The sequence below is a fragment of the Microcaecilia unicolor genome, chromosome 11, assembly GCF_901765095.1.
Source record: "Microcaecilia unicolor chromosome 11, aMicUni1.1, whole genome shotgun sequence".
Taxonomy (NCBI): domain Eukaryota; kingdom Metazoa; phylum Chordata; class Amphibia; order Gymnophiona; family Siphonopidae; genus Microcaecilia; species Microcaecilia unicolor.
The window spans coordinates 192412804-192438061 of NC_044041.1; the positions used below are offsets into that span (position 1 = coordinate 192412804).

The 25258-nt window shown below is 41.8% G+C and overlaps 1 protein-coding gene across 2 annotated transcripts in view; it reads right to left on the reverse strand.

The window, feature by feature from the left end:
- SESN2 (sestrin 2) overlaps window positions 1-22113 on the reverse strand; it is a 51239-nt gene extending 29126 nt beyond the window's left edge. The window contains exon 1 of one of the 2 annotated variants that reach the window (XM_030217697.1): window positions 21624-22113. In XM_030217697.1, coding sequence (XP_030073557.1) covers window positions 21624-21968 — 345 coding nt within the window. In that variant the 5' untranslated portion in view covers window positions 21969-22113. Of the gene's footprint in view, window positions 1-3785; window positions 3948-21623 lie in introns of those variants that run through there. The other variant, XM_030217698.1, reaches the window with a different exon arrangement.
- Between the last annotated feature and the right edge of the window lie 3145 nt (window positions 22114-25258).

Sequence of the window (25258 nt, forward strand, 5' to 3'; positions counted from 1 at the left end):
AATGCCCTTAGTAAAAGGGCTCCTTTGTTGCATCTTGTTCACCTCCAGAACAGGTGATTGTTTTATTGAGCTTTCAAGTATCTTGGGGATAGTTATTGAGAATCTTTCAAAGATGATTTCATTGAATCATCTGGAAATCCACCTTATAGCTTCTGATTTTTCTCCCATCAGGCCCTGTACATATATCTAATATAGAGAAAACTCCTCCACACAAACATGGAGGGGGGGGGGGTGTCTACCACTGCCTATTGGTAAAACAGAGGATAACATGAACAAACCAACAGCATTACACAAGAGGTTCTTGCTAATATCAGGCTTCCAGCCATCAGATTTAGAAACATGGCAGGGGCAAAAGGTATTTAGAATCTGTGGGAAGGCCAAATTTTCCCTTGTAACTTTTAGAAATATAACCTGTCACTCACTCTGGCTAGTGCCTTTCTTCGGGGGGGGGGGGGGGGGGGGAGGAGGAGGAATGTGTTGGACTGTTTTCAAAATCAGGGTTAGGACTTGGTATCGTGGCCCTCCATTCACAGCCACACAGGTAGTTTTTCAGATCTGATTTACTCACCCTTCTAAAACTGTGTTTAAAGTCAAATTATAGTCCATGTACAGTAGAATAGGTTCTTGTCAAGAAAGGCTTACAAATCAAGCTGGTACCCAAGGCAATGCAAAGTGAACGACTTGCCCAAGGTCACATGGAACATCACTAACAGTCTTATGGATAGAGCAGTAGGCTAAGAACCAGGTAAGTCAGGGTTCAAATTCTTGTGACCTTGAGCAAGTCACTTATCCCTCCATTGCCTCAGGTACAAACTTGAGCTCTTCAGGGGCAAAAAAAAAATACTTACTGTACCTGAATGTAACCTGCTTTGACAGCTTTCAGGTGGTACGTAAGAAATTAAAAACTGCTGTAATCGTATTCATTCAGTCCTTGATGACTGCCAACAGGGCAGGTTTTCAGGATATCCCTACTAAATATGCATGAGACAGATTTGCATGCCCACTACGTGCACTCTATGCATCTCTCTCATATATGGTACATCCTGAAAACCTGACCTACTGGTGGCCCTTGCGGACAGAAAGAAAATACGAAAGCATTAGTGAGATAAATGGGATTTTAAACACAGGTTCCCTGTGTTATGCTGCTGCTTTAAACCACTAACCACTCCTCCACCCTGATCTTATATCCCTTTCACAGCTCAGTCTGAAGCTATAGGCCTCTGCCAGTGGCTCATGTATCAGGATCCTTCTGGGACTCTAATCATAAGCTTCACGTCTAGGCACTAGCTAGCATTGCTCAGTTATGACCAACTCACCAGTTCAGGCTAGGTCCAAAAACTGAATACAGGTCCTTTGCACTACAGCAATAGCCACAGGGCCAGCCCCATCCTCTCTCAAGGTTAATACTTGATAAAGTCAGTGGCAAGCTATACATGTCTCAAAATCACAGACATGGAAATCCAAGCTGCCTTAAAAAAATTCATAGATTAATAAATTCATTTCATTTTTTGTATGAAAAATGTAACATTAGAAAGCAGCTTAAGAGGAATGGCAGACGTTTATTTCATTCTGGGGTTTTGTTTTTTAAAGTTTCCACCACTATATTTTGTTTCATAATGGTATATGCTATTACAAAACTACACAAATACGCATCCCTAAAAGATATTGAGAATGCAAACCTCATTTAGGGCTCCTTTTACAAAGCTGCACTAGCGATTCCCTCGAGGCAAATGTGAAGCCCATTCAATTCTTACGAGCTTTGTTGCATTTGCTGTGCTGGAATCGCTAGCAATGCATTGTAAAAGGAGTCCTTCATGAATACTTCAAGTGTCTTGGGAATAAAATTATGAAAAACACACTAAAATTCCACTACTTAAAAAAAAAAAAAAAAGTCCCATAAAACATACAACACCGATTACAAGCTGAAGGCGGGGAGACCAGCTAATCAAATTGTTTGATCCTGTACTTATAAACCTTGTATTAGAATGCTCCCTACAACACTTTCTTAAACCATTAGAAATATAATGAAAATGTATTTAAAATTGAACTGATACACAAGTTAACATGTTGCTGACTGTCCCTCTTCAGTCAAGGATATTGCTACATAGCTCAATTCAGGAGCCAAACACTCAAATAGCTGTGTGTCTTATAAAAATAGATGAGCATGTTCTCACAGCTATATTTATGTCATTAACCTCCTTTGCTGGAACAAACATTCACGTGTCAGAGATGTAGTGATGGGTGGGCAAAGGACCCTCCCATCAACAATAGATTAGGTGAATGAAGCCAACTGGGCAACACCAAAAAGTTGCATTGCCTAGTGCCCACACACATTAATCTTGTGTATCCAGGACCTGCTTTTGTGAGGCCCAACTGTCATGTGTTACTCACAGTACACTTAAAATTATAAAAAGGCCAGAGTCCTCTTTAAATATTTCAGATTTAGAGTAAATTTTTTTTGTTTAAAATTGTGGTACCTTTCATTTAACTACAATACAAAAAAATCATCCTCCAAAGCAGAAATGCGTTTACACTGACTGTTCAGCTGTTCAAAAGCTTCACAAACGATAATCCACTGTACTGTTTTACCTGCCCATCTGCCATGTGTTCTTGGAGATTAAGAATCAGAATCAGCTATTAAAAAAGGGACCTTTGCCTTCTGCTCTGAATTACCATCTCAACCAGAAGGGATTTTCCCACTGGGACAAGGACAAACATTGAAGCAACACTGTCACATCTCTCTATCTGCCTTTGGACACCCATCACTAAAAAAAAATTGCTGAAAGAATGGGAGGGGGAGCGGGAAGATGGACCTGTTCGGACATGCCCTGTCTAGTCTTGCAGAGTTCATCGGAGTCACAAATTACTTAAACTAAAGTTTGAACAACTCAAGAAAAAGCGAGATAAGGAGAACAGTGAAGTATTTCTAATTACAAAACGATAACATCACCAAGAGTTTGGGACAGTAAGGTAGTTGCAGGTCAGAAGATAAATGTGTGGGAAGGGGGGGGGGGGGAACAAAGGATTCCACCTCCTCTCCCAATACAGACATTAGATAACACTAATCTAGATCCCAGTTGTCAATACCAGCACACACAAAATAATAATGCAGCCATATACATCTTATGCCTATAAGCCCAAAGAACGTTATTTATCGCTAGAACAAGAGATCAAATAGTAAAACATTTTGCTTATTTCCGATCTGACGAAGAAGGGCAACCTTCGAAAGCTAATCAAGAAATGTATTATGTCCAATAAAAAAAGGTATCTTATTTTCTTTTCCATGTTTTATTTTGTTTGATTTCTATTGATAACCTTTAAGAGTGGACTAACACAGCTACCACACCTCTCTGCTTTAGCCAGCAAATCCGATTCTATAGTCCCCTTTAAAAGGTTAAAAATGTATAGTCTAGGTTTTTCTATCAGGCTCAATACAACAGCCCTCAAACGAATCCCTCAGGTCTCGATTTGTCAGAATACAACTCCTACCGTACTTTTTTTTTTTTTGTAATACATAACGGAGGTTATCGAGGGCGTCTATAGGTTTACTGGTTTGTAAACAGCAGTATGTCTTCCTCTCAATGCAAAGAACCAACGAGATCACCCACTAAATTACTTATTCCTTGCACTCTCTCCTTTCCCTCAAGAAATGCATCTCATTCCTAGTTTGCAAGAAGCAAACAAAAAACAACCCCCCTCCCCACAAAAAAAAAAAAAACTTCCAACACCCGGCTCCTAGAAGTCACCTTTGAACTCCATCCCCTCCTTTAGGTGATGCAGGTTACCTTGTTCGTGACGGCCGCATAGTCCTGGATGCCAGAGCAGTGGCAACTCCGGCTGCAGCGGTAATTCGTACCCGCTACCCTCATGCCAGTAGAGGGAGGGGGGGCTTGGAAGCAGATGTTATATTAGACAAGCCCCGATGACTCAATTCTCGCCTCCCCACAACACAGCGAGAATGAGTAGCGAGCTCCAGCAACAGCTGCTTTTTCCAGCCTCGCACGAGACAGCCTGGTCCAATCAGAGAAAGAACCCACTCTCTCCTCCCCCTCCGACGCTAACTCTGCCTCTTCAGTCATCACGTGGGTTCCTCAGAAGCAGGAATCCTGGGAGCGGTAGTTTAATAGAAGAAGTCACCGAACTCTAATCAAAAGCAGCCTTTACTAATCAGGTTTTGTCTTAAAAACCCAGGAAATGTTTAAGATGGCTCAGGGATCGATCAAAGGCGTGGGGCACTTCAAAGCATTTATTACGCAGATTTTTGATTCTTGGAAAATTGGAAGAGTCTGAAAAATGTCACTCATACCGAAGAGCGCCAACATTTTTACAGCATAAGACGAAAACAAAACAAAAGACAATATCTCTAGATATTTGTCTTAACTGGGGACTCAGAAATTTTGCAGGACCGCGACCCTGAAAGCTACCTCTAGAGTCTCAAAATCCACTTTACCACTTTTCTCCAGGACTAGCAAAGCTATTACAACTTCGTACTGCACAGCCAATAAAATATTTCACATTATATAAAAATGGTTGTCTAAAGGTAATAACCACAACTATAGATAGGCATATATTGTGTAAGCTTAATGTAAACTATTACAGCTACTCCTTCCAGAATAGGTTTCTTAACATTACATTTTGTTTTTCTCCTTTTCAGAAAACACTTTTGCAATTGTGATGATTCAATATTCTAAAAATGAGTCATTCTTGGCAATAAAGAAGTGCCTGTTGTGCAAAAAAAATGTTTGCAGTCTGCCTGGGCAAGCTTACAGTGATCTCTGATTTCATACAAAATGATCTAATTTTAACTCAACTGTACAAAGCTGAGAAAAACAAATATGCGCTGAGGATTAAGAGGTATATAGCAAGTTCGGTTTGGATTCAAATAATTAAACTAGCCTCAACAAAATCAAGTTGCAAACGACCACCATCCAACAACAGCCACTCCTGAACTTGTAAACGCTAAGCATTCTGTTAAAATAGTCTGCTGAAAGAAATGATTGGGGGGGGGGGGGGGGGGGGGGGGAGGGGACACGGAGGGCAGTTCAAGAAAACAAAATTATGGTAGGCAGTGCAGAGTTTAACAAGCGTCATATTCCATCTGGAACTCTAAGAGATCGTACATGCTTTATTGCAAAAAACGATATCAAAGTACCCAAAACGGGTTTGGGAAAACTGAGGTCTCTTAGTGGTGATATAGCTAGAAATTAAAATGTGCATGTGGAATAGTAATAGAACAGCCTGGTTGCAGGAAAATAAAAGTCAAACAAAATATAAAGTGATAATTTGAATGTAGCTTATCCAGTAAAAAATGTGACTTAACATTCTGCCCATGGGATAACATGTGGAAAATGAAAGACAGATGTTTTATTTAAATATGAAACTTCCAATAACAGGCAAATTAAGCATCCAAAGGACTTTGCATTACAAGATATACCACTGAAATAGGACAGAGGGAATTTTTTTCTATATCAAAGAATTCACTAGCATATTCCCACTGTTTGTTTTCACCTTATACAAAGTATAAATAAGATTATCATCTGCAGAATGTGGCTGGAACAAAAGTGCACTAAACACCTGCAACAGTCTCCTGTAAAATCCCCATATTTTTAGGTCACTTTGAACTTTGCCTGATCATAACCTTATTGATCTTAACTATGGTTTCTATCATCAATGCATTTCCTTAAGCATCTTGGATAGGTACAAAGTGACCTAATTTCTAACATAGTAGATGACAGATAAAGACTTGCATGGTCCATCCAGTCTGACCAACAAGATAAACTTATTCTCTGCGATTCTTTATATGTATACCCGACCTTGATTTGTCCTTGCCATTTTCAGGGACAGTCCGTAGAAGTCTGCCCAGCACTGGCTTTGCTTCCCAATTACCCGTGTTGCTTCCTAATCACTGATAAGATTCTGTGGATCCGTTAAGATTCCGTGGATCCATTTCTTCTAAAAAGAGGATTCCTGTGTGTTTATCCCACTCAGTTTTGAATTCTGTTACCGTTTTCATCTCCACCACCTCCCGCAGGAGGGCATTCCAAATTACCACTCTCCCTTTGAAAAAATAGTTCCTGACATTATTTCCGAGTCTGCCCCCCTTCAACCTCAATTCATGTCCTCTAGTTCTACTGCCTTCCCGTCTCTGGAAAAGGTTTGTTTGTGGATTAATACCTTTAAAATATTTGAATGTATCATATCACCCGTTTCAACGGCAACAGACCGAATACTTGCAGATATCACTACCAACAGAGTATACTAACAAAGGGAGAATTATGTCACAATGATAACCAGCTGCCTATTCCTACATGGAGGTCTACAGAAGGATATATCAATAAAGCCTACATACTGACTTCCAATTTGTAGCCCTTATAAAAGGGCTGAAATAAAAATGGAAAAACATGATCATAAAGTATGCAGCTGCAATGATAAAAATCTGCTAGGCTGCAGAGAAAAGGGAAGCCGTTAATAGCAAAGTCCAGAAAGCAGAAGGAACTGCACAAACAGCTACTACTTCTGCCCGGCAACAAGGATTCCTTTGAAGTTACAAACTGCTTGCCAATTGGGCTAAAAATATCAGGACGACACCAATGGGTAGCTAGAAGAATATAGGAAGCGGAACATGATTGGCTAGAGTCCGACTTAATGTAGCAAAGGGACACAAACAATAGAGAATCTTTGCATCACAGCCTCACAAATCTGTACAAGAGGGTTTTCATTCCATTTTCATGATAAATTCCTTAGGCATCTTACAAAAATTTGTTAAAGGAAAATATGCCACACTGTCTCTACTAGGGTAATACGTATTTGAAAATGTAAGCAAGCTTTGAGGACTGACAAAATTACCTTATTTTCTTTCCCATCCTTTAAACTAAGGGCTTCTTTCACTCACAGCTTTTGTTCACATATTTAATGTGTGGAGTGGGAACGTGGAATCAAGACAGCTGCCTTGTTTTCACTTGGGTAGGATTGAACGGTACATGTTAGAACATGAAGGGTGAAGCAAAACATTTGAAACTGCCAAGCAAAACCATTTGCACCATTGTAGGTAATTTACCTAGGTCAGCTGGGTAGAAAGGCACCTATTGGCTTTTATATAATAAAAGTGCAAATACAGCAAGCAGCAACAGTGCCTACATTGAAGGCAGATAATAGGTCTGCTCAAGAGGTGTAAAAGTGTGATTATTTTATTTAATTTTATTGCATTTGTATCCCACATTTTCCTACCTCTTTGCAGGCTCAATGTGGCTTACAATACATCATGGATAGTGGAAATATAATAGAAAAATAGGCATTTAGTGTGCACAAAAATTAGCATATTTTACCAAGGATTACCTCATATTCTGGCCGGACCAAGCCCTGACAAGGCCTACAGTAAAAGTAGGCCCGGGATTGGTAGCATGGAATGTTGCTACTATTTGGAATTCCAGAATCTTGCTATTCTCTGGGACTGGTAGCATGGAATGTTGCTACTATTTGGGTTTCTGCCAGGTAATGGCCACTGTTGGAAAGAGTATACTAGGCTAGATGGACCCAGTATGGCTATTCTGTACTTCCACACCTAACCTAATTTTATAAAAGCCATTATACACTAAGATGACTTTTTAAAATTCTCTCTATAAAGTAGATTTTATTCCTTAGTGGTGAGATGGAATAGAATGCCCAGGGCTGTGGAGTTAGAACAGGTAACAATTTTGGGTGGAGTTTGAGTTGGTAAAAATGTACAGACTCCAACTCCAGCTTAAAAAAACACTTACAAATATTATAATATGGTAAATTTATCATTTTATACTATCCAAAGACATATGTACAGAACAAAAATTCCTAATATCAGTAGGAGTTGGAGTCAGAGTTGAAGGCCCTGCTCTCCTCTGAGTGAATCCCATTTATCACTAGCTTCTGTCATCTGTCAGTCAACCAGTTTCTCATCCAGTTCACCACTATAGGTCTTAACTTCAGCCCACTCAGTTTACTTTTAGCCTTCTATGAGGAAGTGTGTCAAGGGCTTTGCTAGAACCCAAGCAGATTACATCTAGTGTGTTCTCGATCCAGTTCTCTGCTCACCGGGTCAAGGAAAACAAATTCATCTGGCACAGTTTTCCTTTGGTAAAAAAAAAAAAAAACATGTGGCCTTCAATCTTGTAATCCACTGGATTCCAGGAAGTTCTCTATCCTTTCCTTCAGCAGTGTTTCCATTGCTTTTCCATCCACCAAGTGAGGCTTACCAGCCTTTCATTTTCCACTTCTATGTCACCATTTTTGTGAAGAGGGACAACATCCACACTTTTTCAGTCCCATGGAGGACCCACCACAAGTGTCTGAGCTCCCTCAATAATGGACAGTTCCAGCAGCCTAAAACTGATTATTGATCCAATGTGGATTTTCCAGGCCCATCACACTAGCTAGGTGATTTTAAAATTGCATTATTTTTTCATGATTTTTGCACTGGGATTGAGTACAGTTAGGTCTGTTATATTCACTGTGGAACATGTGTGCATGCAAGAACTTGTTAGTGTTTAAATGGGGGAGGGGGGGGGGAAGTAAGCCACACAGGGCCCATATTGCCATTTACTCAACTGGGTCAGTGGGTTATCAAAGACAATTGTCTTCCTAATTAAATATTTACTGATCTAGTGCCTTGAAACAATTTAGGGGCAGCTCAAGGCCAAGACTTGCTATATTAAAGAACAATTTTAAGCCAAAGGGCAATACATGAAGTCTTCACTGGCTGGGACAGATTATGAGTGTAAAAACGACAGTAATATTTTAGCACAGAGTATTTTAAAACCCACCCCATTGCTTTACTACTAGCAAAGTATTTGGGTTGTGATACAATCATGAAAAGGTATTTAACACGAGGAAAACAAGAGAGTTTTCCAAGCAAAGGTAGCCTGATGTATTCCGATTGGTTCTTTTCCCCATTTTTGCCCCCCCCTTTTTTTTAGGAAGCCAATTGTGTGCCACTTTGAATGAATGTGACCCAATGACAACAGAGAGACCATGGCCAGCTATGAGCCAAGTGAAGCTTCTGTGACTCGCATCATTCCCTCAACTTATTTTAAAGGATGAAAGTTGTATTTGTGGGTGGCCAAGGGACTCATGGAGGAGTGGCCTAGTGGTTAGGGTGGTGGACTTTGGTCCTGGGGAACTGAGGAACTGAGTTCAATTCCCACCTCAGGCACAGGCAGCTCTTTGTGACTCTGGGCAAGTCACTTACCCCTCCCATTGCCCCATGTAAGCCGCATTGAGCCTGCCTTGAGTGGGAAAGCGCAGAGTACAAATGTAACAAAAATAAAAAAAAAATATTTTCAAAGCACTTAGCCTTGGAAGGCTAAGTGCTTTGAAAATAAGGCTCATAGTAACATAGTAAATGACGACACAAAGACCTGAACAGTCCATCCAGTGTGCCCAACAAGATAAACTAATTTTACATGACTCCTGTAACAAGTCCGACGTCCAACTATTGCATGCTGTTCTATCAGGTCTCCCAGGGAAATTTTGAGTTCTTTACTACAAGCAATGTATTTTCTGATTAACTGTTAGAAAAACAGGGAGATTATGCAAAAATACATGGAAGTGAGAGTTCTGAATCATGAGGACCACAGTCTAAATGTGAAGTTCCACTATTGTATCTTTCAGGGGGCACGTTTATACTTATTTTTTTATTTAGAACGCAAAATACTGTAGGCCGGGTGGAGTTCAATTATTTTGCCTTAGGATGCAAGTTAATTGAATTAAGCCCGGCCAACTTATCAATAGTGGAAGGACTTGAATTTAAAAGAGCTGTATAAGCAATATACTTCAAGAGATCCTGCAAGTAACACCATGAACCCTATACTGATGAGAAAAATTTTGCAGAACTTTTAAACTGGTAGACAACCAATGAGGAAGGCAACATTAATGGATTTGGATTCAAGGAGTTCTACAAGAGATCAGTTTTTACAGCTGAGATTTATGTTTGGCAATGTATACTGTTAATATTAGGAAGACTGTATGGACCAAATCTGTCTTTACTTCCCATCCACTATGTTACTATGAAATTTCATAATCTTGTATTCCCTGGGAACAGCCATGATACGACAATTATCTCACAGATCTTGGATCCAATTGGTATAAAGCAAGAGAAATATTAGTTACTTACCATGACCTAAACAACTTCTAGCCTATGTGAAGCAATTTGTGACATGGCTCTAGGCTTGACTGTCCTTGTTGGCTGGCTGTGAGCCACATGATGTGCTTAGCTGATCACTTACAGTTGATGTTCTGCCTAAGTGTCTAAGAACAGTTCAGCCTGAGAGATTGACAATCAGTCTGTAGCAGCAGCCGGCACAATTCTTTGACCTTCAGCAGGCTCCATAGTGTGGAAGAAGCCTGGAATGCTCAAAGAGCACATCTCTGTTCCTTGTCCATTACCTAATCCAACATCATCTAAAGTCAATCAGTTTACTAATATTGACAGAGTGTGCGTAACAGTAACATCAGACACATTGGGTTCATGGATATTATGCCTATAACAATAAGAGCATGAAAAATCCAGGCTCCCACAGCCTGGTACATAGTCAATTGTGCTGTTGGAGAAACAGCTGAATAGCTACTCATTGGTTCACTAAGCAGCGTGGGGACAATTCTACAACTGAGCGCCTCCATTTAAATGCTCCAAGGACATGCAGTAGGAGCTTGTTCCGTAACAGAATCTGGGCATCTAGGTTCCTTTATAGAATACTAGCTTAACTCGGTGCTGGTATGCCTGACATTTGCACCAGCCATAAACACAGGTGCATAAATGCGTCAGGGACATGTGTTAACTTACAATCAAACATATAAACGGCGAGTGACCGACTCACTGCAAATGCGCAGTAGAGACTTCCATCTCTGTCCCGCCCCCGCGTCAATACGTGATGACGAGGGCGGGACAGAGGGGGAAACTGCGCCGCCGAGGTTGATACCGCACCCGCCCACCCGAGGTCACCGCTACCGTTACCCCCCCCCCCCCACACACATCCGGCCCCTCTCTCCGCTACTAGACTTACACATCCATTCGCCAGAACGCAGCACGCACATCAGCTGAGCTGCCATCGGCCTTCCTTCCCTGCCTGTGTCCCGCCCTTGCTGACGTTACGTCACAGGAGGGCGGGACACAGGCAGAGAAGGAAGGGCCGACGGCAGCTCAGCTGATGTGCGTGCTGCGTTCCGGCAAATGGATGTGTAAGTTTAGTAGCGGAGAGAGGGCCCGGGCCGGGTGGAGGGATGGCGGCGGCGACTCCGGGGGGGGGGGGGGGGGGGGAGGGAGGGAAGGAAGGAAGGAAGGAAAACCCCAATACCAGCCCGTTTTTACGGGCTCAACTGCTAGCATTCTATAAGTTATGCATGTACTTGAGAGTCTTGCCCCTCTTGCAAATAGATACTATGTAAATTATGTATTTGCAGAATAGTGCTTAGGCGCCCTGCTGGTACTTTCATGGGTAAGTGTACTCTTAGGCACATACATGCAATATTCAAGACATTTATATACAAGACATTTATATACCTAGATGATATAGTAATAATACTTGTTCAGGGTAATTCTAACAGTTTTAACATTTTTCATTGATCCAAGCAAATATCTACAACCACCAGAATGTTCCAGTGCAAGTTTTGTCTAGTAACCTATGCAACTTTGTAAGTCTATGTCCAGGAGAAATATTATATAAATGGCAAGCACCCCTACCTATGTAAAGCTCCTGCATGTCTCCAATGCTGTGTAGTGGCAGGTTAAGTGTGGATACAGTAAACACAGAATATGATGACCTAAGACTTCAAGGCCTGTTTTTCCTACCCTTAATGATCTAAATATCCTCAGTGCTACCACCATGATTTCTTGTATTCTCTTTCTTTTATTTTAAGTTTTAAAATTATACAACCAAGAATACAATGTATACAGAACAAGCTGAAACAAGAGTAGGGAAAAAAAAAAAAAAAAGTACACAGCTTTCATTATAGTAAAAAAAAAAAAAAGGAAAATCAGCTTAAATCCACAAAAAAAGGAGGCTAAAGGAAAAAAAAAAAAGAAATTAACTACACGTAGATTACAAAGAGCAGAGCACTACAATAACCCCCATTAACAGTCCTACCATTGAGGAGGTCGCCACAGAAATCCCTCTAGATGCCAAAAAGGCAGATATACAATATGATGGGTCCAAAAAATATGATTTTCAGTCAAATAAGTTACATTTTTATGGAAATTTTAAATAGAAAGTGGTCTCCAATTAAATCCAACTAGAACTGGGGTATCTAACCTCAGCCCTCGTCAGGTTGGGCTTTCATAATTTCTACAATGAAAATACATGAGATCTCTTTGAATGCAATGGAGGCAGTGCACACATATAGATTTTATGCATATTCATTGGGCAAATTCTGAAAACTCAAGTGGATTGTGCCCTCGAGGACCGAGGTTGGACACCCCTGCACTAGAATGAACAAACTGCCTCCTTCACTTCTTTCACTCCAATAAACAATTTCTCCTTAGTTTTAAAATAATACTTCAGTATCCATTCTCTGTCAGCATTAGTTGCAAATGTCACCACCAATATCCCAAGAGAAATGTCAAAATGTTCCTTCTGAGAAATTAAGGCCTTCCAGAAAGTTCACAGTAATATCAGCGCCATCAAAATCATTAACGCTTACATTCAGGATAATTAACATAAAAGGGGTCATGGATTTGATATACCACCTTTCTGTGGTACACAAATAGATGGAATTTTTTTCTTGAACTTAAATGCAATACTTCCAAACAGTATGTTTTATACGTATCTCCAGGTGAACAATTTTGTGCCTATGGAAAATTCAGAAGTCTCAAGTTAATACTTCCTGCATCGCACGGCTAGTAAAACCTGCAATAATGCTTTCTGCATAGGACAAGCTCCAAGGGTCTGTGGGGCCCAAGCTACCTCATACACACCTTTCCCCAGGAGTGGGGCAGAGAAATTTCTATACAAAGGGGAAGGTTCAGGTTGTTACAAACTCTTTCAGGATGACCTGCCACACAGCTCTTATTTCTCTTCACCTTCCCTCCTCCCCAAGTTATTTTGTTGGAACAGCAACCTCAGTGAGGAGGAAGCAAACAGAAGCCAGGTCTTACAATAGCTCTTATAATTTTTCTGGCTCCTAGGAAACAGGAGATAAGAGTTGTCTGGCCCTCCCACCTCTAAGAAAAAAAACTGCTGCTTAAATCTGTCTGATTAGGGTAAGTGTGTGTAGGTGAAAGGTCTTAGCCTTGCTGCCTGCAGTAAAAACTTTCCCCCTGCAGTTTACCCTCCACCACATCTTTGAACAGCAAAAAAAAAAAAGTATGTTATTTTAAAAGAAGGAGATGTTGAATCTGTAGAGGCTGTTAAGACCTCAGCTGAAATATTGTGTCAAATCCTTAAGGCCATTCTTCTAGAGCCTAGAAAGATACTGTCAGACTGGACACAGCCCAAAGAACGATTACCAAGATAGCAGGGCTTGAAACAAACACTACAATCTAGGAGAAAAGCGAAACAGGAGGCACGTGATAGAAACATTAAAATAACTCAAAAGGTATAAATAAGCACAAAAAGTAAACCTTTTTCAGAAACCACCCTTGTAGTGTACCTGCTTATTTTGGGGGAGGAGGGGGAGAGGAGGTGGTAAAGAGCAAGAAATATCAGACGTGGGGACAGGGCAACCAATTCAGCATTAGCACCACAAAACTGACATTCCCAACCAGTGTGCTCTGGAAAACCTCAGCTACGACATGAAATGTTTGTTATGCTGAGAAAAGCAATAGGGTAAATGATATTTAGAAACTCAGAATACAAGGCTTAGCTAGAGAATTGTCTTTAAATTTAATGTTTACATCAGTTTGGTGGCCCTCTGAAAATATGACGATTGGTCACAGTTGCCACTGCTAAGAGCAAAGCCCTGATCTCATTTTCACAACCCCCTGCATTGCTGCTTCCAATTGGCAAAGGGGTGTGGAGTGTTTTGTCTTGGGACAATTTCTCCAAATTGATTAGTTTTGTCCATTACCACGATAGGAATGAACCTTACTCCTAAGCCAGGGTATGTGGAGTATGATCTCAGTCTCTCAGATTTACCGTTAACATTTGCTGTAGTGCTTGCATTGTGCAAGAGCTTTTTTCTAGAGTTCGTAAGATGAAACATATATAGAGACAACTTATCCAGGTGCACTTGGGCGTTCTTTTTAATCATAAAGCTATGAGAATATAACATGTCCAAGCAAAGTAGACAAATTAAAATTGGTCAGACTACATGGGGTGTTTTGGCCTTACCTGCTATCATTTTTACTACGTTAAGCTGTCTAGCAGCAAACCTTGCCAAATGAAGCTGGAAATGTGTATGTGCACCACCCATTAAAAACAACAACAACAAAAAAAGTCTTATGCCAAAAGAGAACTCAAAAGCAACTATGAGGTAAAAGACATGAATTTAAAAGTCTGTGCTTCAAATATGAAAAGCTTTTTGGCTAGCACAATAGCAATGCAATATGGAGGATGTAGGTTCAATTCCTGGGCCAGGTTATCTACTCCCAATGTTGAAGTTGAATTTGTAGCCCCTGAAATACTGTGTGTTTTTTTTTTTTTTTTTGGGGGGGGGGGGGGGGGAGAGATTTGGGGCCCATGTGTCAGGAGCCCTGGTACATAGCGCCCAGCCAAGAACTGATGCTGCACTGACAGTTTGGGAGAAGATATAAAACGGGAGAAAACCATCCTCAGGTGGCACAAATGAAGGTTAGCATAGCAGACCAACAAAGGCTGGCTCCAAATGAGCTCAAAGCGCAAAGAAGCCTGCGAGAACTGGTAAGTCATTAAAGATAATAACATATCAATATTCCAAGTCACTTTTCTGGATAACAGCACTTGTTATCTGGATAAGTGCTGCTGACTGGGATATTCACAAACACTACCTGAAATGAATATCTTTAGAGACCGCCTCTGCTCTATGGAAGGAATTTAATAAATGGCGTCGAAAATTTGGGCTCTGAAAAAAAATTGAGCACTAAGCACTACTTTATAAAGGGTGTGCAGTCTTTATAGAACAGTGTTCGGTGCCGTACTTACACCTGCTAAGTGTAAATGCCGGCACCCAACTTAGGTACGCTTGAGGCAAAAGTTGTAATTCCGCATGCAACTTTTTGAAACGCGTCCGACATGCCCCTGGCCAAGCCCCCTTTTCAAATATGCGCTATGAGAGTTAGGTGTGGAGCCTAATAGAATAGTGTGCACATGCAAATTAACTTCAATAATTAGCAGCACCAAATTATTGCTAGTTAAGGGCTTGTTGATCAATTAAGTTGTGCATGTAACTTTGGGCACCATATATAGAATCCAGGGGGGAGTATATGGGTAGTGTTGGGCACAGCCAGAGCAGTCCTGGAACGTATATGGATAGTTATAATATTTCAGCTGCTATCTGGATAACCTCCCCACCCCTCTTTCGCACCATTGCTTCCCTTAACCTCTCATCTTCAGTTGCAGATCCTTAGCCTGCATTCTTAGTTCAACGTCTCAGCAGCTGATTCTTCACTTTCTCCCATTACTAACTGCGAGTCTTACTGAAGGGTTATGTTCCTCCCTCCTGGATGCATACTCTGGTTTGGCCCTTACTTAAGGAGCCTCATATTGATCTTTCCCTCCCATCCAGATTTCCTTCTAAGATACTTCAGAAGCTAGTCCACATTCAATTGGTGCAACACGTTGAACAAAGCAACATTCTCCAGCCCCATCAGTCCGGTTTTTGCCAAAACCATAGTATGGAAACCTTCCTAATGGCCCTTTATGACTCCACTTGTACTGCACTAGATCAACACTCCTCTGTCATCATTGTCTCTCTTGACCTCTCTTCAGCCTTCAATCTCGTGGACCACACTATTTCTGCAACATCTCCTCTCCATCAATATCTCTGGCACTGTTCTCTCCTGGTTTTCCAGTTACCTCACTAGTCATTCTTTTCAGCTCACATTTAACTAGTCTACGACGCTTCCCTACCCCTTCACTCTGGTGTACCTCAGGGTTCCATTCATGCTCCTACTCTCTTCAATATTTTCCTCGCTCCACTTCTTTCTTATTATTCAAGATCACTTATGTATGCCGCTGTTACAGGCATGACATTCAAATCTTCTATCGTGTTACAGACTTCTTCTATTGCCTCTCTCAGTGAGTATCTTACTCATATTTCAATCTGGCTAAAGTCCAACCATCTTTTCGTGAACTCTGCTCAATGTGAAATCTATTCTATTTTCTATGCCTCTTGATTCTGCTCCCCCTTTTCCTCTATAGATGCTCATCCTCTCTCCTACAAGGAATTCATCAAAAATCTAGGTGTTCCTTTCGACTCAAAGCTTACTTTCAAGTCCCAACCAGACTGCTATTCGTTCATATATATTTTTTTTTTTACACTCCATCACATTTGCACCATCCATCATTTCCTTTCCAATAAGCTTCTCCACCAGCTCATCCTGGCCCTCATCATCTCACCTGGACTATTGCAACTCTTTTTACAGTGGTATTCCTTTTAGTTCCTTCAAGCACTTACAACTGATCCAATCTACTGCAGTCAAATTACTTCACAATGCCCAACAGTTTCATAATGTCACTCCCACTTAGAGCATTCATTTCATGTCACTACAGAGGTCAAATACAAAATTCTTTTTCTGGTTTACAAATCTCGCCAACCTGCAGCTCCCTCTTATCTCTGCAATCTCCTTATCCCTTATACTCCACTATGCTGTCTCTGTTCAGCAGGCCAGAACCTTTTGATTATTCCTCCGCCTTCCTCTCTACACCATAACATCTCAGAAAACTTTTAGATATCTGGGCCTCAAATTATGGAATTACCTTCCCCTCTGTGTTAGAAATCAGACCACAGCTGCGGTCTTTATAAAAGTGTCTTAAGACCCACTTACTCTCTGAATCCTTCCCCACCCATGACTAAATAGCAATCTTTCCTCTTTACTATTTTGATTCTTCTTTCTCCTCTTAAACTGTCCTGATTTTAGCTTTGTGAACTGACTACATGCCTATGTGCAGTATATCAAGAGAAATGAATGAATAAATACATAAATAAATCAATCTTAGGACAGATAGAAAGCTGAAAATCCTGACCATGGTGGTGGCTGAATATTGACCCATGTTTTAAAGTAAAAGAGCCAGGCAAAATTCTTTCACAGCTAGTGGAATGGTATGTTGCTGTTCCAGCTCAATATGAGATAAGAGACAGAAGCATGCAGGAGAGGTGGGGGGGGGGGGGGGAAGTACTGCGTAGCATTATAAAATTTTCTCTTCAATTAGCTGGGGCGGGGGGGGGGGTAAGTAAAATCAGTCAGGTGGTGCATCCATTCAAAGGGTCCTGATAAGACCTGCACATCTTTATTTTGGGATCCTTGGGCCAGTATCTGCCTCGAGTCACCCTCACTGAGCTGGATTCCTGCATTAAAAACTTACAGGTACATGCCTACCAGAGAAAATCCCAGCCTATTTGGCCTCCTTTCTCCATCTTCAGTAGCACTTTCAGGTACCGTGAAACCATAGGGGCCATATGTTCAAATCTCAAAAATATGAACACGCAGGCTATTACGGTCTGAGGGTACCTGACAAATGTCATGAACCCCAAACAAATCAAGCCATTGTAGGTAAAGCAAACATTCACCAAGAGAATATGCATCAAGCAGTCAATAGCGCACCAACTCAAGACAAGACAAGACCAGCTCAGTGAGGCTGATATAATGAATCAAGTTCCTTTTCTTCAAATTCTTTGGCTTTTTTTTTTCTCTCCAAATGAACTGTTTTGGCCACAACCACACAAAATACAAGTTTCATTTCTTCAGTCCAAAGTATTTTTTTTCTAAAATGTTTTAGGGTTAGCATGCATATTTAAGATGACTTGTGAAGAAGGTGCCTGCTGCCTTTTGTTTTCGGAGAAGAAGGTTGAGAAGGGAGGGGGTGATGCCACTTCTGAAGAGTGCCGCCTAAGGCACCCGCCTCAATTGGCATAATGTTAGGGCTATCCTGCTAAAGTGGATAATGTATCACATAGAACATGAAGAGATGCAGTTGACAAATCCAAATAATATAGTTTTAACCCCATGAAGCTACGAGGGTTCTCAAGAGTGTCACATGAAGACAATCCTATGTGCTCTCTCAACCAACCTTGCCCTTAACCTGAACCCTTAAGAGAACTCCCTTCCACCCTCTGCAGAACCTGCTGTGAAAAGTATACCAGCATACTGCACAAATCTATTCTCCGGCTCTTTGGAACAGTGAATTCTCTTCTCTAGTATTTGTATGACTAGAGTTAAACATTAACTGTAAACCTGTACAGTGAGCAGCATACACACCATGAGCGTTATATTTAAAAAAATCTCATATACATCGTCTTTTTTGCCTCCTAAATCTTTCTGCTCAAGCTGCAGAAAGGTGTGAAGACAGACTTTTGTCCTGTTCTAATTTTTGAATCTGCATTCAAATGCATTTGTAGTCCTGTTTCATCCATCTGAAATCAGAATTACAAATGCCAGTCTATGAATCAGAAAAGGGTATCAAAAAGCTCAAACGGACCTAAAACCTCACTTTAAAAGCCTGATTACTTGGCAGTTCTACTAATCTGTAGCCAGTACCAACAATGAAGAGCAAAGAGGACCAGCTTGGACTTATACCACATAAATCTCAACATTCTGCCCCCCCCCCCCCCCCCAAAAAAAAAGTGTCGCTGGATCGGTGGTGTTTGCTACTTCTTTATATCCTTACTAAGCCTTTACCATTGCTCCTATATACAACAAAACATTATTTGTAACTAGTAAAAAAGCCCCGTTTCTGATACAAATGAAACGGGGGCTAGCAAGGTTTTCTTCAGAGTGTGTGTCCCTGCCCTCTCTCCCTCCCCCTCCCCCCTCCCAGTCCAGTCCTTCAGTGTTAAGTTTCCTGCTGTTCTGTGTTTTTGTTACAGAGAGAGTGAGGGCATCTCTCTCCCCTCCCCACTCTGAGTCCTTCACTGTGTGAGATTTCGTGCTGTGCTGTTTTCCTTCACTCATGGGGAAACCGGATATCTCTGGCGCTTCACACTTCCGGCTGGAGGCTTCATAGAACGTTGGTCTTGCCTTTTATATATATAGAATTTGTGTGCTTTTTTTTCTTTTGTTATTCACTAAGAGACCCTTTTACAACGCCACGGTAGGGCTACTGTGGCAATGGTGTGTGGCGTGCAGTAGTTCAGGTCTGTGCTGCACGCCATTTCTGGTACTCAAAAAATTTTATTTTTTTTTTTTAGCACTGGGGCAGCACCGTGCTCTGCCTGATTACCGTCGGGTAACGGTAAGGGCTACCCCGGGAAATGGCTGCACGGCAAGCGGTTAACTTACTACATGGCCATTTCTGGGGTTTTTTTTTTTTTGTTTTAAACATCCTTCTACCACCTGCAATAAAAGGGGTCCTTGGCACATGGCAAACCGCCAATGCAGGGGTCTGTTTACCGCATCTTGGTAAAAGGACCCCTAAATCAGCTTTCTTCACCAAAGCCACACACAGTTAGGTCCGTGCACACAATGTTTTCAATTAGCTTCCCACCACATACCATTCTTAAAACAGATCTCATGCTCATATCTGCTATACATAAATGGATGTGTAACTCCTCTGTACCATCTCCTATGTCTATGATTTATCCGTATGGCTGATTTATTGCATTTGCAGGCTCAATGTGGCTTACAGTACAACATGGATGGTGAAAATATATTAGAAAATATACATTTAGTGTAACATAAGGATCTTAAGCAGCATGATAATGATAAAACATAATAGTAGGATAACAAGCAGATAGTGTAAGACACATAGTGTTACAGAAGAATCACTCTGTTTTATATGATTGTCTCACTATAATTATTTTTTTCTATGTATGTGCTATGAATATTTATTGTAACTCACCTCAAACAATGATGATGCAGAGTCAAAAAAAAAAAAAAATACCTGGATTGTTAAGGCTAGTTTAGGCAGCTACACCCATAGGGCTCGTTGTGATAATTCCTCATTTTCCTGCATCTATGTTTACCATAAACACACTGCATGCACTCTTAGCATGCAATGAACGGACACTCAATGAGTCAAAGGGGGTCATAAACATTTTCCCTCCCTCCCTTGCTGAGTTCCAGCTCTGTGGGGCTTTCTGAGGTCTTACAGCCTGCCCATCCCATTGCCCTTCTGCCAGCCTGTTCTAAGTGCATGGCAAAACCCTGATTATTTCCTTCTTCAGGTTCTACCATTCTGGTTTAAACATAAAAACATAGAAAAATGTAAGCAGATAAAGACCATATGGCCTATCCAGTTCCGATTTCAGTGCTGTTGCATGTCTATCCCCACCCTGTCATTACCACTAGAGGAACATGTGGGTATGTATGTCAGTGAGATGGACACACGTAATGGTACAAACCAAGGAGGTTTAATTGATGGGCCAAGCATGCTCCCACCCAAAACCTATTATCTAGCATGAAGTCAGTAGGAGGAGCTTGCTGCCATATTGAGTCATCCAAAACAATAGCAAATGCTTATTAGAAATAAGGACTGCCTATGAGTGGCTTGGTGTGGACCAATAGTTTGCTTTGGTTTGAGTGTATCAAGATGGTGGCTACAGCTTCAGCCTTGTCACATGATGCTATCGCCCATCAATTAAACCTTCTTGATACACACATGTAATTACTATCAAAGGGGAATGCAGACCATGGCCCACAGGCAATTACACCCCATCCCTCCCTCCCCATGGGTTTGGCATCTCTTGCTCCCCTTCTCAATGCACTCTGTCTTTCCCACTCCATGCGGGTCCACCATTGCTCCCTCATTTTTTTCACTCCCCTGGAGTCCTGTAGTTTATGTGAGTTGCCAACAATGGCAGCAGCAGCATGACAAGCTACCTTTGATCAGCCCCTGGGTCTTCACTTTGCCATATATTGCTTGCTTAGCTGCAATTTCCTGTGGGCATAACATGGCAGAGGGAAGATTCAGGGGCTGGCTGAAGGCGGCCTATCATACTACTGCTGATATTGGTGACCAACAAACTTTACAGGGCCATGGGGGAGTGAGACCGGTGAAGGAGCAGTGCCAAGCCATCAGGCGGGGGGTGGGGTGAAGAAAGGGATTAACCTATAAGATCAGGGGCTGGGTATTTTGGCACCCTTAATTGCCTGGGCTAGAGCCTCACCCGGTGCAATGGTTAAGCCAGCCCTGCTTACTGTATACATATACTCTTTTGAGAAGGCCATAGGGAGTAAAATCATGCACACACATAACAAGTTGATGTATGCAGGCACACATGTATCCAGAAATGTCTTATAATGTTTTTGTGATATTGCTATCATGTTTTATCATCATGTGATCCAAAATCCTTCTATAATACCAAATATCTATTCTCTCTTACCTCCACTATTCATGATCTATTGTAAGCCACATTGAGCCTGCAAAGAGGTGGGAAAACGTGGGATACAAATGCAATAAAATAAAATAAGCCACAGATTTTCAGGCGTGGGGAGTAAATGCATCTCCATTGTCCCACAGGTAGCTCAAAGTTGCAGAGTCGGCACAATTGCAACCCCAGATAACGCTTGTGCCCCTCCCCCCCTTTACCTGCACAGTTTGCAGCAGCTGGGAACTGCGCTCTCTGATTTCGGGGAAAGGACAGCTCTCGGATAGTCTAAGAAGCAGCAGCAGCAGCTGGTGCAGCTCTGACGGCTCCGCCCCTTCCTTGGGTCCGTTGGGCGACAGTTTGGTGTCACCCAGGCAGTCCCGAACCGCCTGACCCAGCCTCTCCATAGCTTCCTCGCGGGCTTTCTGCCGTCTGCTGCACAGTCCCGCCCACCTGCCAGAATCGCAGCCCCTGAGCAACCCCCATGCCGGGGCGTCCGTTACAGGGTCTCCGCCGCCGTTCATGGTAAGGGGAAGGGAGGGCCTCCGGTTAGCAGCCAGGGACATAAGTTGGCATTTCCGTTGCTCTGGTACAAGCGAGCAAGGTCTGTCTCTCCGGACGGTAAGAGAACGAAGCCCCCTCAACCTGCGCTCACACGAGAAAAAACCCCGAGCTCGCCGCCACACCCCCCACCCGTCACCTATGCACTCCTCCTCCTCCTCCCGAGGCGTTTAGATTGAGAAGGCGTGGTCACGGGCGCGTCCGCTCTTTGGCGTTCTGGGAGTCGTAGTCTTTCGCCGCTCACGGGTCTACCAGGGAGCCCAAGCCCTCCCGTCGAAGGACCACCGCTCCCAGGAGGCCGTGCGCGCGTTCATACCCCGCCTCCTCCTCGTCACGGTTTGGACGCTGGTCTTTTTCCCGCTTCCGGAGAGGGCGTTCTCTGGTTGAATCCAGAAAGTTCTGTAGTGGAGCGCAGGTGACAGGTGTCAGGTTAATTCACATTCTATGTTAGGCGCGTGACGTATGTACTTAACTTGCTGTTGTTGTCTTCCTTAGAATAACTAGTATAAGAAGTCCCTCGGATGGGGGGGGGGGGGGTCTCTTTCCCCTCTCGCGAAGGTGGGAAACCACATAATGGAATAAGCAGACGGCTTTACAGTTTGTTTGTTTGTTTTTTAAACAACTTTATCCTTCTTGCCAACACATTTCTTTTTAAAATCGCTTTTTTCTAGTGCATGTGGGAGGATATGAAGACAACCCTCTAAAGTAAGATTAATATGATTGTCCTGTTTTAATGCCTGAATGTATTTAAATTCTATTAAGGGCGATGGGCAGGTCTTTTTTTTTTTTTTTTTATCAAGAGACATCTGATGTGCCTAAAAATAATAATTAAAAAAAAAAGTAACGCAAGCCATTCTCTTACATGAGCACGCAGCTGTGGAATGCGTTACCTACAGCCCTGAAAGCTATGGACGAAATAACCAACATCTTGGAAGACGCATCTCTTCAACAAGGCCTACAAAGAGAACCCATAACCTACTACTACTACTACTATTTAGCATTTCTATAGCGCTACAAAGCATATGCAGCGCTGCACAAACATAGAAGAAAGACAGTCCCTGCTCAAAGAGCTTACAATCTAATAGACAAAAAAAATAAATAAAGTAAGCAAATCAAATCAATTAATGTGAACGGGAAGGAAGAGAGGAGGGTAGGTGGAGGCGAGTGGTTACAAGTGGTTACGAGTCAAAAGCAATGTTAAAGAGGTGGGCTTTCAGTCTAGATTTAAAGGTAGCCAAGGATGGGGCAAGACGTAGGGGCTCAGGAAGTTTATTCCAGACGTAGGGTGCAGCGAGACAGAAGGCGCGAAGTCTGGAGTTGGCAGTAGTGGAGAAGGGAACAGATAAGAAGGATTTAACCGTGGAGCGGACGGGAAGGGGTGTAGGGATGGATGAGTGTGGAGAGATACTGGGGAGCAGCACTACCTCACCAATCCTTCTAATTATTAAAGTCCACCTTCCATACTATCCTAACACCTTCCTTCTCTCTTCCATTACTTAATCTCTATACAACACTAAGTGTATCTGATATCCTGGAATGACTATGTCATGACAAACTCTGTAAGCCACATTGAGTCTGCAAATAGGTGGGAAAATGTGGGATACAAATGCAATAAATAAATTTAACAAGTTCTAATTGAAGGGCATCACGGATCCCAGGCTGCTTTGTTTTGCCAGGAGGAAACATAAATGGACTTTCTGCAAAGGCAGGCAAAGTCGCACTTTGCATTCGCAATAGTCAAGAGTCCTGTACTGCAACTTAACTAGTGCAGAGAACTTTTTTGAAAACAGCTTTTTATTGTTTCGTTATGTAGAACGAATGGAATCTTTTCAAGAATGTGTCTCCCCCCCCCCCCCCCCAAAAAAAAAAAAACACCTTATGATGTTGTCTCTCATAAGACTTCTTTTCCAGAATTAGGGGTCCTTTTACTAAGGTGTGCTGAAAATGGGATGTGCTAGTGTAGGCACGTGTGCGCACAGATAACATTTTCAGCCTGCCTGTTTAAAAAAAAAAGGCCTCTTTAAAATTTGGATGTGCGGCAAAATAAAAATTGACGCGTGGCCATTTTGGGTCCAAGACCTTACTGCCACTCATTCACTTAGCGGTAGGGTCTTCTGCAGTATCTGTGCATGCAGGTAGAATGATGATTACCGCCTGCTTTCCGCTGCGCGGATGCACATAAAAAAATTTTTTTTTTTAATTACCGCCATGGCCACTTGGTAGCCGGGCGGTAACTCCAAACTGACACACGTACTTGCCTACACAGCTTATTAAAAGGGCCCCTGAGGCTTGAAATGGAGAAACACCAACAAGATTAAAATACATGATGTTTGAAATGCCCCTATATACAAGAAAGTTAACACAGTTGAGTTTATAAAGGATTGAGACATGCCCCTGGAGGAAAAGTCAATCATCCATTTTCTAAAGAAATAAAAATGCAATGAAAAACCTTGTTAGAAAATGAAATGGGGGGGAAAATAACATCTTTATAATTAAGTTGTTGGGTTTTTTTGGGTTTGTTTTTTTTTTCACATGAAAAAGATCCATCTGCTGCCCAGACTATTTATTCAAGCTTATAAACTGAATTTATGGCTATAGTGCGGTGTACAATATAAACATAAAATATACAAATAAAACAGCATAAACTGAAACAATTGAACCTCCTCCTCACCCTTTTCCTTTATTTCCCCAGCCCCAAGTAGATTCCACAGAATCTCTAGACACAATGGAAAAAGAACAGTTCCTAAGTATAGGGGAAGAGGGTTCAGTTTTTAATTTGGGGTTGGGGGGGGGGGTTCCCCTTCCTTAAGGAAAGAGAGCTATTCATTTTCCTTTCACCTTGCTATTTTTGTTTATAATACACACAAACATCATGTGAAACGAAATAAAACATGAAGAAAAAGAAAGTAAAAAAAACAAAACCATGAAGTGTTTTTGCACACCCACAATGGCAGGTTTCCAACTGACATGAATATTCAAATTACTGGAAAAAGGGGGACTAGTTTTGTAGCACTTGAAACTAGCAGAAAATAACATTTAACAAAATAAAGATTTGCTTTTGTTTTAAAATGTCAACAGCATATCATTAAGATCAGCTAGCACAAGGGGCTCACGAGATTGAATAGAAAGGCGCAAGCCTGCCAAAAGTTATATATAAAAACTGTCGGATACTAAAAGACATAAAACCACAGGCCCATAAATACTGCTATGCAATTGTGGCATTGATCCAGAGAGAAGCCCAAAGATGGTTAACCATGAGCAGAAGAAATAAAAAGACATGAACACTTCCTGTATT